Source organism: Barbus barbus (genome assembly GCF_936440315.1).
Source record: "Barbus barbus genome assembly, chromosome: 33".
NCBI classification, from domain to species: Eukaryota; Metazoa; Chordata; class Actinopteri; order Cypriniformes; family Cyprinidae; genus Barbus; species Barbus barbus.
In genome coordinates, this window is record NC_136761.1 from 22,797,333 (window position 1) to 22,814,912 (window position 17,580).

Sequence of the window (17,580 nt, forward strand, 5' to 3'; positions counted from 1 at the left end):
ACACACTTCTATGCTTGGATCTATATTTGGTAAGCAATCAACCTGTCTGAATGCTGACGGAGTGGGTGTAAACTGTATTTTTGCAATAAGTTTTATGTCATGGCATGATGATGATATCTTGAAATATAATTCAAGATCAGTATCATGTTTGTCTGTCTCATCCATGCAGCTGCAGACTTTCAGCAAGACGTACGTAGGCCTTGCAGGTGCAGGAACTTTATGATGTGTTACTCAGCACATAGATTTTTCCTTTTCAGCATTTCACCAGAGCACAATGTGGGCGGAATGCAGCCATTAGACAGGAACGAGTGGGTGAAATGCCAGTTAGCAGTTTTACCATCTATGGCCATTATAATCTTTTGTGACATCCTATGTTGTACAGCACACACACCTCCTATCTGCTTTTTCCCTTTAAAACCTTGCTTGTGAAATTTGGAAATTTATTGCGCAAGTTGTATAGAAAGGATAGTCATACTGTATGATGAGATTGAGTGTGATTGACAGGACTGAACTGAAAGTGTCTACCGGCCTATATTACAAACTGAAGGTTGCAGCTGTCAGCTTGCCTGTGGTCAGTGTATAATGCCTCACTTCCTCCTCTGTGAACTATATCTCTGTAGACATTTTTATATTGCTTCTTTTGTATAGTTAATTACTAATTTCTCATTCTCGTTATTAAATATCAGTCAACATTCTCAGATTTGATTGTGTGTGTGTGTGTGTGTGTGTGTGTATATGTATACAGTATGTGTTTTTAATTGAGATTTTAGTTGAGGGTGCTGGTGTAAATTGGAAGTGTCATGATGACATTTCCAAGTTGTATTCACATTTTTATTGTATTTTAAATAAGCTACATTTAATATAATCAAAGTTAAATATACAGTAATGTCAGACAAGAAACTATCATGCTTTTAGAAATGTTAAAAAGAGCAATAATAAGTGCAACTATATTCAAAATAAAGTTGTATAAATTGCCCCCTTGTGGCTGTACTTTAAAGAAACTGCAGTAGTGAAACTAAAAGCATATTCTAATTTATTAAAATATACATTTTTAGACTTGTATATGGTTATGATAGTGGTTTTTATTGGTTGTTGTATAGTTGTGACATATTCCTTATTTTTAATGTTTCGTATTTTTAGTTTCAGAATCTTCTTCATGCATCATATTTCAACCCAAAATAAAAACGTCAACTTTGCATAAAGAAAGCTAAGCCTTGCATTTGTTTCTTATGATAATTAACCTCAGCAATGCATATTACTAATCAAAAATGAAGTTTTGATATATTTACGGTAAGAAATTTACAAAATATCTTAATGAAACATGATCTCTACTTAATATCCTGATGATTTTTGGCATAAAAGAAAAATGGATCATTTTGACCCATACAATCTATTTTTGGCTATTGCTACAAATATACCCCAGCAGCGACTTAAGACTGGTTTTGTGCTCCAGGGTCATATATATAAATCTTACTCCTCACTGTAATCAATAAAAAATCTATTTATTTTATAATATGAACAAATGTACATTTTTAAAATAATAATGGTTTATATTGGTTCTTTATGCATCAGTTTGCGCTGTTGTGAGCTTCTGTGTGTATCCAAAGCCTTTTCAACAGTCTGTTATTCACTGTTAACACAGGAACACAAGTCCCTTCTGCTTGTGGGACAGAGGGTCTTATTTTTTAAGCATTCACTGCACTCTGGGTCACCCTCAGTACTTATGATGCAGTAACTGGTACTTTTGAGGGCTCCAGAAGAGCGAGCCAGCTGAATCGACTGCTTGTTCTGCCTCAGATTAGAGTAAAAGACACTTGTATTTGTTTACAGTGCACCCTCCATTTAGGGAAATATACTTTAACAAAGCAAACACACACAGAGCAAAGAAGCATTTGGTATTACACTAATCTTTTTCAATGCTCTTCAGATGTAGCCCTACATTTTTTTAAAGAAATTTCATAAATGATGTTTTATTTTTAAAAAGACATTATTGTATTGATATTCATACTTTCTTGTATGTTGTACCAGATATACATCCAGTTTGTTTTTAAAATAGACATTTACAAAACATTTTTCACTGCATGACTACTTTGATGTTGGCAGATATAATATGATGAATATGGTAATTATAATCAGAGTGTCTTTGCCCTTGAAACTAGAGGAATAATTGTCCCCTAATTACCATATAGATGCATTCGTGGCATGTCAGCAAACACTTTCAATTACAAAAGCAGAAACCTGACATCACATTCTGTCCCGTTTGTTACATTTTGCACAGATAATCAAAAGTGATGAGAATCTAATACAATATTTGGTGTTTTTTCTTCAACCCTCCTAAAACTTCCACCCTCGTAAATCATTCTTTTGCAAGATTTTCTGATTATCTTTTACAAACATTAATAAAAACAATAATGAGATGACATTTTTAGTGTCCAGGGTCAGATCTGCTGCACTTTCACTGTAGGATCTAATCTGCAGGTGTCACGTGTATCCACATCCAATTTACTGTATTCCAAATACTAAGACCTTTTCCAAAACAAGAGCCCCATTCATTTGTAGTTTGAGGGATGACTGAATGAGTCCAGACAATGTGGACTTGAGGGGAACAGAACTGGAAGACATCACACGTTGAATAAGCACTTTTGTCATAGTTAAGAAGACGCTCTGTAATAAAGCATATGAAAAAGCTGACTCACCTTCTCTTAAACAGCCTCCATTATTATGTTATATGGTAGTGTTTGCTCTAAATAATCTCTAAATTAAATATGAGTATATTAAAAGGTCATATCATCCTCTTTATCTATATGTTCACAGTTCATAATATTCTTCAGAACTCATTAGCTATTTTTCTGTTGATTTTTACAATGCAAATACCATTGTTTTTTTCTGTAAGGCTATAGAGACATAAGTATCTGTATGTTCCTTGAACTAGACCGTCCTGAATAACAGAAGAGTACTAGTGCATATGACATAAAAACTGATAGATATGAAACTCCAAATCTCGTTTAATTCAGTATTTTGCATATTCAGTATTAGCCAATACAATCATTGTTGCTGTAAATGAATAGCATGAGGAAGAACACAGAAATATAGCTGTTTACTTTTGAAAGATATGGGGATTTATACGCACTGAATGACTAAATCTGAGTTTAAAGCAGTGTTTTTAAAGTCACGGTATATTTATGGAGGGTACGGCTGTTTTCAGGGAGGGAACAACCGGGAACATTGTCCTGGATTCTGTGACAAGGCGCCCACTTAGGTCCTGGATAAAGCCTACTCAATTGGCACAGGGGACAGAGTTACACCCATGAATGTTTGTCCTATAGGCCCCTTGATTTTAAGCAATGGGCCTGTTGTATTTAGCTCCCAGAATTGTCTCTTTGTGCATTATTGTGCAATTTTCCAAATGCATAATTACTCAAGCATATTTCAGTTATGATTTTAAAAAAAAGCAGGCCTATGTTGCTGTGAGAGTCTCAACTGGAGGAAAATGGGAGACCAAGAAGGATTTATGTGTTATAAAAAAAAATGATACCCTGCCTGCATCACATGAAATCAACCCTAAATAGTATTAGTATTACTAATCTCATGCATATTGAAACACAGGGATAGTGGATTATTTTCTCCCAATTACTAAAATAAAAATCTTCAAGGTTCTTCTAATTAGTGCTTAGATTATGACAGTGCAGGATATAGAGCTTCAAATGAGTTAATTTCAACAGCAGTAAGATTTTCATATTTGTTGTTTTTTTGAATGTCTATGACATTTTTAGACATCTTTTGTCAAGTGAAATAACGGCCAAATTATTCTTTCAAAACAAGCTATATAAGTTATCCTCACAGTAATGTAGCCTAATCTGTTGTCATAACATTTTACTGCCTCTAATCCGTTCTTTTCTTTATTCAGAATTGACCTTGACAAATATTTGGAAACTATACAAAGTTCTATTAATCCAAAAGTCATGAAAACCGTATCTTTATACTCTTCCTTTGTCTCTTTTTAAGATGTGATTTTATTATGCTGTTGTTATTTTTTTTAAGTATGTCTGTCTCTGTGTATATTCTTGTATTATTGTATTTTTATTTTGCTTTGTCTCTATGTTTACAATTGTAATTGTTATTTTTCTTTATATTAATTACTTACTTTTTACTTTTAGTCATTTAGCAGACGCTTTTATCCAAAGCGACTTACAAATAAGAAAAAGTAACTAAAACTAAAAGTGTAAATACTCTACACACCCATTTAAGAAAATACAGAAATTAAATAAAATTGACAAATGCAATAAAATTGACAAATGCAAATTTATAATAAAATAATAAAATAAATTAATAATAATAATAAAAAAAAAGTAATTAGTTGTTAGGCTGCGTTGCGTCATTAAAGTGGGCGGGCTTAACGTGTTTAACAGACAGGTACTTTTCCACCACATGACGACGCTCATTGGCTCGGATGTCGGACAAACACAGCCGTCACAGTAGAACGCAGTTCTAAAATTTGATTGGCCAGCGCTCCACTCTTAGACCCGCCTCCCTAGCTCTCTGATTGGACGCCATCACTGTGGAAGTGTCAGTCAAGAGTTTTTTCGCCCAGTGACACTGCAGCTCTGTGTCCGGACATGTAGAGCTCATAGCGGCTTGGCCTTTGTTAGCGAGTCGCTGAGGAGAACCAAGAAAGCCCGAGGAGCCGCATTCATGCACATACAGGGAGGAAAATGATCATCTGCACGAAAAACATGGACTATCGCCTTGGAACCCAGTGCCAGTTCGTTCAAAATCAGGTAACATAAAAGCCTGAAGTGAAGATAATAACTAAACCGTAGCTGTAGGTTATCCAGACTCTTGCTGGGAAGTTTCAAAGTTGACAGTTCATCTATTTAGCAAAAGCATCGACTCTTTAATGTCGTTCATTCATGTTTAAAACGCTCCTCAAACATATACATGTCATTATTCTTGAATACATATTCAAAAGTCCCTCTTTGACAGAAAAGACTCAATCGTCGATAAATAATATCCGTTATTTTCTAGCATAAACTAACGTCATTCATATATTTGAGTAGAATCAGTCCGCTTTGTGTTGTTCCTCTCATATCCACTTTTCAACCAATGACTATTTTCTTCAAGTTTTAAACGCCAATTCATTAATTATTTATTGTTCCTGAAATTACCTTCATTTTTCACATGTAAAGCTGCAGTCTTGCGATTCATCTGTAATTAAAGCAGCTTTGAACTCTCATAACAATAGTGATAGCAGGACATATTGTCTTTTAGTTTTGTATTTTATGGAATGAAAAACTGTGCAAATCCATTGCATTCATGACAAAGAGTAAAATCAGCGTAATGAGCCTTGCATATGCTTAGTTCATACTTCAGTTTGTTTTAGATAGCCATTGTTGCTACTATTATGTTGACTAACGTTACTCATAAAGATATGCATTTGTTGAATATCCCAAGTTTTAAATGCAAAACAGGAATTAAGACTGCAGTCTGGAAAGCCTTTGGTGCAGATTAAGCCATGGTTATGGGTTTACCAATAATATAAACCTACATGATAATAGTTTTGTCACGTCTGAGCTCTTTGTTGAGTTGTTTATAAGATGAATCTCCTGTTTTATACACGAAGACAATTGATTTTGTATTTTTTGTGTCGTATCGACACAGGAGCATTCATTTTGAACATTCAACTCGTTATTATTTTCCTTCATTTTGTATTTATTTTCATGTTTAAATATATTCTTTAACCAAATGATTGCGTATAAGCTTTTGTGGAAATGAAAAGCTGTCATTTGTCTGTGGCGCTGTCGTAGTGTGATTTGTCGCAGTTCACACAAAGCCCTTTGTAGTTACAACCGTAAACCGTGACACAGGAAGATGTATTTAGCATTTCTTCATGCTTGACTTTTTGGTATTGTTGTGTGAGTGTTTTCTATTTCTCCCGTATGTGTGATGTGATGCTGATATACTGCCAATCAAAGTTGTTTTTCCTCCTCATTCGCCTGCAGTACCTCCTGAAATCCTGAGGGGGCGCTGTTGCTCTTCTTGTTTCATACAGGAGAACAATAGAGGAATGTGTCATTTAAACATTTCTCAGAAATATGCTCTCATTTGCCAGCCCATAAAAAAATCCCCTAGGCTTGTACTTGGATTGTTAACATTATAAACTCGTTTTCTTCCCCCTCCTCTCAACTAACCACAGGTCAATTTGTAAAAGATACTCTTCAGAATAATGTCTGTAGGTGATAAATATTATGTGTTTCAAAGCTCCCTGATGTGTTTCACATAGAGGGCATTTTTAATATCCTGACTCCTGACAATGCTGCTTTTGTAACCTTTTCAGAACAGTATGGTAAAATTTAAACATGTTTTGCAATCCATAATGTAGTTTATATTTAGATATAAATTTGAGGCATAGCTGACCATGATTCACTTCTGTATATGAAGACCACAAAAGCACAAAGATGGCAAAATAACAGACAACTGATTTCACCAGCAAACCAAATCTTGGACTTCCCTAGAGGAAATGTGATTCATCAATAATCTGCCTTGACTTCAATATCCGTCATATGCAAGCTGCTGAATGTATGTCACACTGTCTGCTTATGTAATTGCCAGTCTTCCTGGTCGTCTGACTGCATCCATGTGGCTTGCCGTGTGTGTGTGTGTGTGTTTCAGGCCTTGTTTCAGTCCAACCCCCAGTGAGGTGCAGCTGGCTGTTTTGTTCTTCCTGGCTTCCAGGTTGGCAAGTCAAAATAGTGTTTCCTTTGTAGAGAGGGAGAGAGATGGGGTTTGTGCAACAGCAGTTGGGGCATTTGCGCATGTCAAGGACTGAGCCCTCCAGGCCTTCTGAGAATGCAGATTGAATATCACATCTTGCTCTTATTCTGGACTGAACTGAAGCCCCCTGTCAGTTTAGAGCCTCATGTTTAGACCATCCTCAAATGACAAAAGATGAGCAGTAGGCTTAAGTTTGTCTGTTTTATTTAAGTGGTGATATGTCACACAATTAAAGGGATCGTTCACCCATAAATAAAAATTCTGGTGTCACTTAAAGAATTTCAAACCTGTATGACTTAATTTCTTCTCCAGAACACAAAAGATGATATTTTAAAGAACGCTGGTAACCAGACATTTTTGGTGATCATTGGCTTTCTTTGTATGAAGAAAGTCAGTCGTACAGTTTTTGAACAACATGAGAGTGAGCAACTGATGACAGAATTTAATTTTGGGGTAAACTATCCCTTTTAAGGCCCTTTTAGATATATATATATAATTTTTTTTTTTGTGTATTTGACCAGCAAGAATAAACACATGAATTCATTCAAATCTAAACGCAAGAATACATGCAAATATATTCAAATCTAAATGCTGTTTTGTTTGTTCATGGAGTGATCTTGCACTTTTTGTATCTCTAATGTCTCTGATATATAAATCACACAGATGCTGCTTTGTGTAGCACTTTAACTTGTTTTAATCAAACAAATAGCTGAATTATTATGTAAAGGACGTGTATGCTATCATTGTTCACGGAAACAGGAATTATGATTGCCGAAAGTGGCACATTTACCAAATAAACAAGATTTCAGCTGAATTTGAGGGACTCGCCAAGAGGATATGAGACTGACTTCCTGTTTCATGTTGACTGTTGGTAAAGACATGTCGGTGCATGTTGCTGGTGCTGATGAGGCATCCTGTATTGACAAAAAAAAATATCGCCCCAAGTTTCAAAATAACCTTACGCTGTTGACCATGAACTGTGCTGGTGTTATGTATGAACTTGATACCCTTATTGACAAGTTTAACCAACATCTTTTGTTGATCGCAGCTTTATATATTCACAAAAACCTCGGTTGACAGCATCTGCTGGAGCCTGTGTGGGTGTGTGAGCGTCTCTCAGCTTCTCATATGACTTGCATTAGTCTCTAATTTCCCTCTGAAGTTTCATTAGTAGTTAATTGCAAGTTGTTTTGTCTCGTTACAGGGATACAGACTCCCCCTTGCGATTTTCTGCGGCTGCCGATACGGGCTATGAAATGAACACTCTGTATTGAACCACGATAGCATGTTGAATATATCTGTATTTGCATATGCCTGTTTTTCTGGGTCACCGCTGAGGAGTTTTGGGCATTGCGACCAGGCTCGGAGACATGTGATCTGTTTACCAGGAAAAGTGCACTTGTACTTGCGTCCCAATGGAGAATAGTGTTTGAACTGTTGTTCGAGGCTGACCTCAACATCTTGGTCTTGTTTAAATGACTTGTCCCTATGTGGCTTGTGCTTTATTGCCAATATGGCTCTTGGTTGACGGTATTTTCACTTCTATATTCTTATATGCTTATGGTATCAAAACAATAGGTACATTCCACTTCACATACTCATGCACTATTCTATGACATTTTATAGTATAAATTCTTGCTAGTACATTTTACAAACAATAACAAACAAATTGGCGAGTAATATTGACGTATTGAGTCATGACATTTTAAATTAGAAAGACTGCAATAGTATTTTCTTGTAAAAATGTATCCTGGTAGTCTTTGTTTAATTGAAAGCACTTTTTTACAGTAGTATGTTAACACTGGCAATTCCAGAAAGAAAAAGTGCACTTCATATACCAAGATGATGCACTTAATTAACCAAAATAATGAAATGTGGAATGTCGAACATTTCATGCACTCAACTGTTGCAGCCTTTCTTTATGTAACACAGGGGGAACGGGCTATTAGACTCCAGTGTTGGATGACAAAATAACTTTATAAAGTTCAGATATTAGTCAGTAGAGAGCGTAGTATCATGTGTCATTTGGGACACAACTAATGTATGGAAGTAATGTAGAAATAGATCTGGATAGGCACTTGATCTGGAATATAAATGTCAGACTTTCTAGGTAACTGTAATTTTACTCCATGATGCTTTGTATGGCATGTTTTGCTTGCACATGTTTCGCAAGCCTCGACTGAATTGAATGACAAAACCCCTGTATCTCGGGCAGAAACATATCACAGCTTTCAGCGCCACCTTGACTCTTCTTTTTCCTTGATAGAAGAGGGTGTCTTTGTTCCTGTTTCAAGTTGCCTCTTAAAATTAGTCATCAAACAGATGTAGTCTTTTTATTTTTTTTTTAATGACTTTATATTAAATGTTAAGTTTCAGGCATTCAAATACCTCAGTAAACAGGTTAGTTTGACACATTTTCCAATAGAGGACAAACCACTGTCTGCACCTCAGTGCAAAACTACTTTTCATCGCAAATGCATGTTAAATTGGATTAAGAAGCAAATATTGACTGAAGGTCTAGTGTATAAGTTGATTCTCTTTCATGAACATTTACTTGAGAAACCTGTCTGGAGAGATGTTCATGACATCCTGCAAGTAAAATGCTGTTTTCTTTTGTTATTTCATGGTGTCCCTTGTGCAGGAATGGCGTTTCTTTCTTATCTATGCAAGTGCTATCTCAGCTGTCCTCTAGGACTATTTATAACCCTCTCTTTTCTGTCAGACACTGTATGAAGAGCTAGGACCGGACAAGCAGTCTGTAGGCCTGGGTGTAATTTATTACCCACATATTTTCCCCAACAAGATTCAGCACTATAGAAAATGAACAGATTTTCAGTTGGCTAATTGCTATCAGTTGTATTTTAATGTGATTTTAAGTGGTATTTGGAGACCCAAAATGTATAGTGACTCAAAGGGATTGTAGGCGCAGTACGTGCCGTGCTGTCTGTGTGAATCATCAGTACTGTCAGGAAGAATTATGATGGCCCAGAGCTGTTTTGGCCACGGCTCTCAGTTGTCCCCCGTAACTATGTAACAAGATTTCAGTCAATACGTGACCATATTCATGTTTGCGTTCAGTCAGAGCTCATCCACTTCTCTCCCCCCATCCCAGAAAGTGTAACTGACCCGTTCATCGCCATGACTAACTATAGCCAGCCCCATGGAGCAGCGGTTTACTCGAAGGAAGTACAGAGGCCACCCTCTCACGGTCAAACACTACAACTGATCTCATATCACATACTAGAAGTGAGAGCCAAGACTAGGGGTAGACGATAAATCGATATACATTGGGAAACAATCCACAATAACGATAATAAACTTGAGCAAACTATTATTTAGCTTACATTTTCTTGACGATCAACTCAATATTGTGATAAATATTGATATCGAATGACACGGGGGGGGTTGGGGGGGAAATATTGTGATAATTTATGGCCCATAGTGCCCTAGAGCTATTGTGGTTCCATGGCTGTTAGTTAATCCAAAAATCTACCACTATTGTGTCAAAATGTGTCACTGACCTTTAAAATGGCCTTCAGATTGCATTGAACTTGAATAATGTGACGCATTTCTGTGTGGAATTGTGAAATTGTACTGCAATTACAATTGCAATACCCCCCCCCCCCCCCCAAGCCACTAAGCCAATGTTACATCAACAGAAAAATTAAGTAATTTCAAAGTAGAGATTGTAAACACAGTTTGTTGCACAATTATAAAAACATTTTCTTTAGAATCACATACACTGATAAATGGCAGAAAATGATTACATTTTTATAAAATGTTTTCTGTAGTCCAATAAAACCCGTTTTCACCAGCTCTGCTTCTGTTTGCTTCAGTTGCTCTCTCACTACGCTCCAGTCTCCTGTTTCTTCTTCTGCGCTCTCTCTGTGAGGTGCTTGAACAGGAGGAGAGTGGGCAGGATTTCCATAATCCCACAGTCAGACACAAAGCAGGCCAAAGGCGCAGGCACAAGGCCTCGGTTGGCCTTCACAGTCAGCATTTAAAAACAAGAAGACATGAATCAGCAGATCTCTTCAACACCAGTCAAACGAGGACATCGGGACAATGTATTTGCCATTTTCACATCAATTTCCTTTCCACAAATTGTCTAAATAGTCTAAAATGCTAAATACGGACGATTGATGCACTCCCAAGTTGTGCCTGCGGTTATACATGGGTATGGTGTCCATTGCCATTTTTATAATCTGTTTGTATTTTAAGCATCTTGGGGTGTGAAAGTAGGAGATTGAGGTCGACAGACGTCTGTCTGGTCTGAAACAGCAGTGGGTTGCTGTTAGTGTGGAATGTCTATTACTGTCCCTCGATACCCGCAGGACCCGTGGCAGACGCCGTATTTGCTACTATTCCTTTTTTACTATTTCCTATTCTACTTTATTTTTTTTTTGTTGGGAACTATTTGAGGAATGCTGCAAACACTAGTTATTTTAAGGTGGTTCCTTTTGAGATTAACCTAAAAAAAACCGCATTGAATCTGTGTTTTTGGTTTACTAAGTGCTTTTTTAATCTGCCTTTTTGTTAGTCAATTTCTCATTCCTGTGTTTTATTCATTTTGGCAGGTGATGGTGAACTCTGAGAAAGACCGTGCTTCTCTCTTGTGTATGAAGGCTCTGGCCAACAGGGGGCGTCTGGACTCGGTGTCTCAGCAGATGGCCTCTCACCCACAGTACCTGGAGAGTTTCCTGCGCACACAGCACTACATCCTCTATATGGATGGCCCATTGCCCCTGCACTACCGCCACTACATTGTCATCATGGTATGGACATGCTCTACAGTCAGTCACAGGCTCAAATAATATCTCAGGTTAACTGATAAATGTATTTGTGTTTCAGGCTGCGGCGCGGCATCACTGTAGGTACCTGGTGTCTCTGCACTCGGCTCAGTTTCTGCGGGTTGGCGGAGACCCGTTATGGCTGCAGGGTTTGGAGGCTGCACCCCCGCGTCTACAGCATCTTGATCACATCAACAAGGTCCTGGCCCATCAGCCTTGGCTCACGGCACGCTCGCACATACAGGCTCTGCTCAAGACGGGAGAGCAGTGCTGGTCTCTGGCTGAGCTCGTCCAGGCCGTGGTTCTGCTGGCCCACTGTCACTCCCTCTGCAGTTTCGTTTTCGGTTCTGGTTCTGACTCGGACACCACTCCCACTCCCAGAGTGCATCACAGCACGTCCCCTGGCTACTGTCTCTGCGATGCTGCCAACGGCAACACTGCCTTATTGCCACCCAATGCTGGACCCACAGAGAAGGCGCCACGGCGAAGGGTACGGATGATCATTAATTTCAGTTGGTAAAGGAGGTTAGGTTTAGGTTTAAGTTTGTTAAAAAAAAACAGCTGGTAATTAAAAAACAGATAAAATGCATAATAATAATAAAAAATACAAAAAGTTTAATAACATAGAGCAAATAAAAAGCCAACATATAGGCACATGAAGTAAACGGTGCATTCTTTTTTTAAAAACCGCAGTATTATTATTCACTTCCGTTCAAAAGTTTGTAGTAAGGAAGATTTAAAAAAATAAAATTATGATTTTATTCTGCAAATCAGCATATTAGAATGATTTCTGAAGGATCATGTGACACTGAAGACTGGTGTAATGATGCTGAAAATTCAGCTTTGCATCACAGGAATAAATTACATTTTAAAATATGTATGAAAAAAAAAGTCATTTTAATTTTTGATTTCACAATAATACTGTTTTACTGTGTTTTTGATGGGATAACAGCACCCATATAGTGAGCATAAGACACTTCTTTCATAAAATACTTCAAAAAAGGTAGTGTACAATAAAATTACTTGAATTATGTCACAAAAACTACAAATGAATTCTACCCCCAAAAAAATCAAATACATCAAAAGCACAGTCTTCCTGCTCTTCTGTAATTTTTATAATAGGCTGACTTTGATCATGGTGATACCACTTGAATTCTTGGGAATTGAGTTGACACTATCAACACTGTTATCAAGACTGCTATCATTATTTTATTTATTTATTTATTTTAAGTCCAATATCAGCTTGGCACTTAAGTAACAATATTTTTGACATCCCTAGTACAGCACTGTGCAAGCTGTGTGAAGTCATTTGTAATACAGGCATAACATGCATTGTTGGCTCTTTTTTAGTCCTTAGACTCCAGCTGCGAAGTCGCTTGCCTTCTAGAACAAATACAAAAATCCCAGGAGGAGATCAAGGAAAGAAAAGGAGACCGACTCCATTCGCAGACACTCCTACATGCAGGTAAGATGTTCATCAGTCTAAAGCCAGTGTGTGGTGTAACCATGTTTCCCAATGCTGCTGTAAACAGGATGTGTAATTTTGGATTGGATTGAGTGTTTAGAGTTATTTTTACACAAGGGCATTTTCTTGTGTATATATCGCACCCTCATGGACCCTCTTTCGTAACCCGCTTTTCTCTTTCTCAAATTCAACTCCCTATCAGATGTGGAGGAGGAGGACGAGGCGATGTTGTCCACAGACCCCTCCCGCTTCGTCACAGACCCAGAATTCGGCTACCAGGAATTTGCCAGACGGGAGGAGGACCATTTCCAAGTATTCCGGGTGCAGGTGGGGACAGAGACTTTGCATTGGGTGTCACCTACCAAAAGTAGTAGCATAAAAGGGTACTAAGGGTCAGAATTAGAGCTCATGCCCTTCCTTCTCAAGACTGTCAGCACTTAATGTTACTCTCAAAACCTTAAAGGGAAGCACTGTGCTGCTGACAAGTCCTCTCAAATGCCAGTCAAGTAGACTTTCTACATTTGATTTGAATGGGAGTTGTATGCAGCTCCTACAGTTAAAAGCAGTTTGTTTTATCCCATCTTATATTGAGAAGTTTAGGGTGTGAAATAAATACTTATATTCATGAAGGATGCATTATATTGATCAAAAGTAAGACTATTTCACAATATTACTGTTTTTACTGTATGTTTATCAAATAAATGCAGCCTTGGTGAGCATAAAAGACTTTGAAAACATTGAAATCTTACCAGTGCCAAACTTTTGAATGGTAGTTTATAAGCCATTGCAGAAATTATGCACTTCAACAGTCTTTAAAATACCGCAGTAATGTTTGTTATGAATGCTATATTTATTTGTGTTTCTATGCAGGACTATTCATGGGAGGATCACGGCTTCTCGTTGGTGAACAGGCTCTACTCTGATATAGGGCACTTGTTAGACGAGCGATTCCGCAATGTGGCCTCCCTCCCTTTCCCTCACAGCCCCGATCTCAAACGAGCCATCTGGAACTACATTCATTGTATCTACGGCATCAGGTACCCTGGTTCACACTTTTGCATTTTGGCACTAGTTGGAAAAAAACATGAAATTAAATCTAATGCCAAGCTTTCAACTCAATATTGTGACTCAACGACTAGTTTTGAAAATGCTCGTAACGGCAAAAAAACAAAGCGCTTACATTGACACTTTTGCCCTCAGATACGATGATTATGATTATGGGGAAGTCAACCGGTTACTGGAGCGTGGACTGAAACTTTATATTAAAGCTGTGGCCTGTTATCCCGACTCCAGCAAGACCCCTCTATGCCCACTGTCCTGGGCCCCTGTCAAAGCTTCAGAGAAGGTAATTCCCTATCAAAACTTGTGCTGCGTACACTTCAGTAGCGTCTACCTGACCCCACAAAGCCTAATGTATCATATTTAATGTGTAAATTCTCTAAATTATCATCATGATCAACTGGAAAACATGTTGCACTCAATCTACATTAATGCATTCTTTGACTGATAGTTAATATTTTTTAGCAAGTAAAAGGCCTTTTAGTAAAACTGAGATGTTTATCCTCCTAGAGTATGAGCTCCATATTATCCTATCATACTAAATGAGCTATAAAAGCCTGATGTATCCAATATGATCCTCAACAATAAACAAATGCTTTTTTTAAACCATTTATTTGATAATAGTATGACTTTTGTTATTTTGTGCTTGCCATGAAAATGCTAGGGTGCTTGAAATGGCTATAGGGTTTTTCATAAGTGTTTTAAAACAAATCTCTGTCATTTTGTCTTTTTAGGTTCATGTAAATTTGTTGGTGATGGAGGCACGTCTGCAGGCCGAGCTGCTGTATGCACTCAGAGCCATCACTCAATATATGATCGCATAGGACACGAGCATTCAGCGAGGGACATGGTACAACGAAAGTCAAGGCAAAGAAATACAAGCAGAGATCTGTCTCTCCGTCTCTGTATTTGTTGTCTCTGAGTTTACCGGTGTGATGTAAGGTACTGCTGTGAAACGTTTCTTTGCCAAAGGTGAAACTTTAGAAAAAAAGGTGCAAAGCAATCGCTCTCACCCCTACTATCATTTTGCATGTGTTTCTCCTACTTCATTTTGTTTCTGTATTTGTCCTTTTGTGTGCATACTCTTCTTTTTCTACCTTTTTGTTAGTATCTTTATCTCAGATGGTTAATGTGCAATTATTTTTATTCAGTTGTGGTTGTTGTTGTTAATATTTTCCCTTTTTTTTTTGCTGTTGCTATTCAACTGAGTGAGAGAAAAAGTGTACAACTGTCCATTTCCATGGTATCCAACTCTGGAAAGGTCATAGCCAATTTGAGTCACTGTTTACAGAAAATGAGTGATTGGACAAAGGCTCTTGCTTAACATGGCTTCCAGATATTTCATTTGAATGTAGAATAGTGAGACCAGAGCAAAATTTAACAAAGGGTAAGAGAAGGTTCAACGGCTGTAACTTTCTTTTTAATTAGCACTTTTAAGACAGTATCTATCTATAGAATATCTCAATAAGCTTTCAGCTGTGGCTTTGTTCTGCACACAGCAGGTCATGGAAGTACTGTTTTCACTCCTTTCGATCGATTATTAGCATTGATGTTTTCCAAAATCTTTCACACGCTCTTCTCTCTGCACGGGTGCTATAAGTGATTTAAAATGGGTACATTTATAGGATCCATAATTATCATCTCAGTAGGCATCTAAACCGCTTTACAATGTGAAGATCTAAATTTGGCTGGTTCAAAGCAGTGAAAAGGAATCGCTTTTTCTAAACTCTTCTTTGTGATAGTGTTCTCAGTGTTTCTCAGTTACTTACAAACTGGTCAAATCAACATCATCTGCTAACTTGGAAAACAGTTTAAATATCATTTAAAAGTAGGTCTTTAATTTTGAAGTAATTGGCCCACTGAAGTGATTCTGAAAGGACTAGCGTTTAGGTTAATGTTGTGCTGGCACCTCAGTATAGACATTTGGGGCAGCAACAATTAGGATTTGTTTTAAAATATTTTACCATGTAAAAATGAAAAGTCACCTTGTGATGTAAGTGAGAAGGAGCTCAAATGAGAATAAGCTTAAAATGTGATTTTAATGTTGACACGCTGGTATAGATCAAATGAAGGACTTCTGACAGAGCTATATAAGATTATATAAGGTTCTAACTATATAAGGTTCACGGTCAGCCTGTCGCTATCCTTCCCATAACTGACCTGAACAAAATTGTAATTTTTTTGGTTTTGCACTGAACCTTTTGCACAAAACCTAACAAGTGTGGTGGCAGCTGTCATTGTTACAAACCGCTTGGAGAGGCGAAGACGGCCCCTCTGATGCCATGAATATATTCAATGTCCAGTTTTGTTGACTAGGCCAAATATCTGTACTGTGTTAAACTCTCAACGGTCTGGATAATTATAGTTGGCAGAATGACTTGGGCAACACCTATGGTTGGTTTTGTGTGTTTATTTTTAAACAATGCATTACTTTTGTTCCTGTTTAAGCGTCTTGTCATTTTGAGGGAGGGTTATGTTGTTGATGTCAGTTTTGCTCTTGTATGAACTGTTTAGATTAAGAAACCAAGGTAATGGACATCCAGAGACATTTGTCAGGAGCAGAACAGGACTGCAGCACGGCCGTTCTACCTTAAGCAGGACTGTCTTAAATGCTTGTTCTTCAATGAATGACGGTTTGCCACGTCCCTGAAACGTGGAGACTTCCAGACTGTCTCCACCACCTCAGCTGGAAGACGTTAAGGCTGAACGAGCATGGCTATTGCCAAAATGTTTATTTACCACGTAAATGTAGGAACTATAAAAATTTAAACTGACCAAAAAAACAAAAAAAAAAAACTTGGAAAAACCTGGCAAAAAAGTTTTGAAATGTGAAAGCTTATTTTTTCTATAAAGAAATGCAATATCATTGGTGTGTCTTTGTTTTTAGTGAAGTGACATACTGCCAAGTATGGTGACCCATACTCGGAATTCGTGCTCTGTATTTAACCCATCCAACGTGCACACACACAGCAGTGAACACACACACACACACCGTGAACACACACACACACACCGTGAACACACACACACACACACACACACACACACCCGGAGCAGTGGGCAGCCATTTATTTAGTCATTATGTGTGATAAATGTTTTTGTTGTCAATAATTTGGGAATCCTTTTTTAATAATGGAGTCTGAAAGTACTTGTGCCATCTAGTGGTACATCTCCATTCGCGTTCATGTTTCAGGTTCGCTACATTTCGGAGTATGTTTAAAAACAGAAATGTGAAGCTTATAAAAGCAATTCCATGAACTATAAGTCCGTGTGTTTTCTTCAAATGTGCCCCCTGGCGGTCTGTTGTCCTGCATAGTTTAGCACCTTTCTCAAACTCATCTGTCTTCAGGGTTCCTAGGAAATTACTGACAGGTGAGCTTGATTAAATTTGGACCTAATTCTTCGAGACAACAGACCTCCAGGGACAGTTGGTGGAGTTGCGTTGACCTGTGGGCTAAGTATAAAATTTGGATATAATTTCACACAAAAAAAAAG

The 17,580-nt window shown here is 37.7% G+C and overlaps 1 protein-coding gene across 1 annotated transcript; it reads left to right on the forward strand.

Moving 5' to 3' along the window:
• The first annotated feature begins 4,380 nt into the window (after positions 1-4,380).
• sesn4 (sestrin 4) lies at positions 4,381-17,570 on the forward strand. Its single transcript, XM_079391114.1, has 8 exons — positions 4,381-4,778; positions 11,349-11,546; positions 11,623-12,051; positions 12,912-13,026; positions 13,229-13,353; positions 13,897-14,063; positions 14,227-14,371; positions 14,820-17,570. The coding sequence occupies exons 1-8, from the start codon at positions 4,713-4,715 to the stop codon at positions 14,907-14,909; spliced, it is 1,335 nt and encodes a 444-aa protein (XP_079247240.1). The 5' UTR covers positions 4,381-4,712; the 3' UTR covers positions 14,910-17,570.
• The last annotated feature ends 10 nt before the right edge of the window (positions 17,571-17,580 follow it).

Bases quoted from the DNA above. Each gene is read 5' to 3' on its own strand.
- sesn4 (XM_079391114.1), top strand. From the start codon at position 4,713: ATGATCATCTGCACGAAAAACATGGACTATCGCCTTGGAACCCAGTGC. The intron at 11,547-11,622 runs GTATGGACATGC...TTTGTGTTTCAG, and splicing joins GCCACTACATTGTCATCATG to GCTGCGGCGCGGCATCACTG. The intron at 13,027-13,228 runs GTAAGATGTTCA...ACTCCCTATCAG, and splicing joins GCAGACACTCCTACATGCAG to ATGTGGAGGAGGAGGACGAG.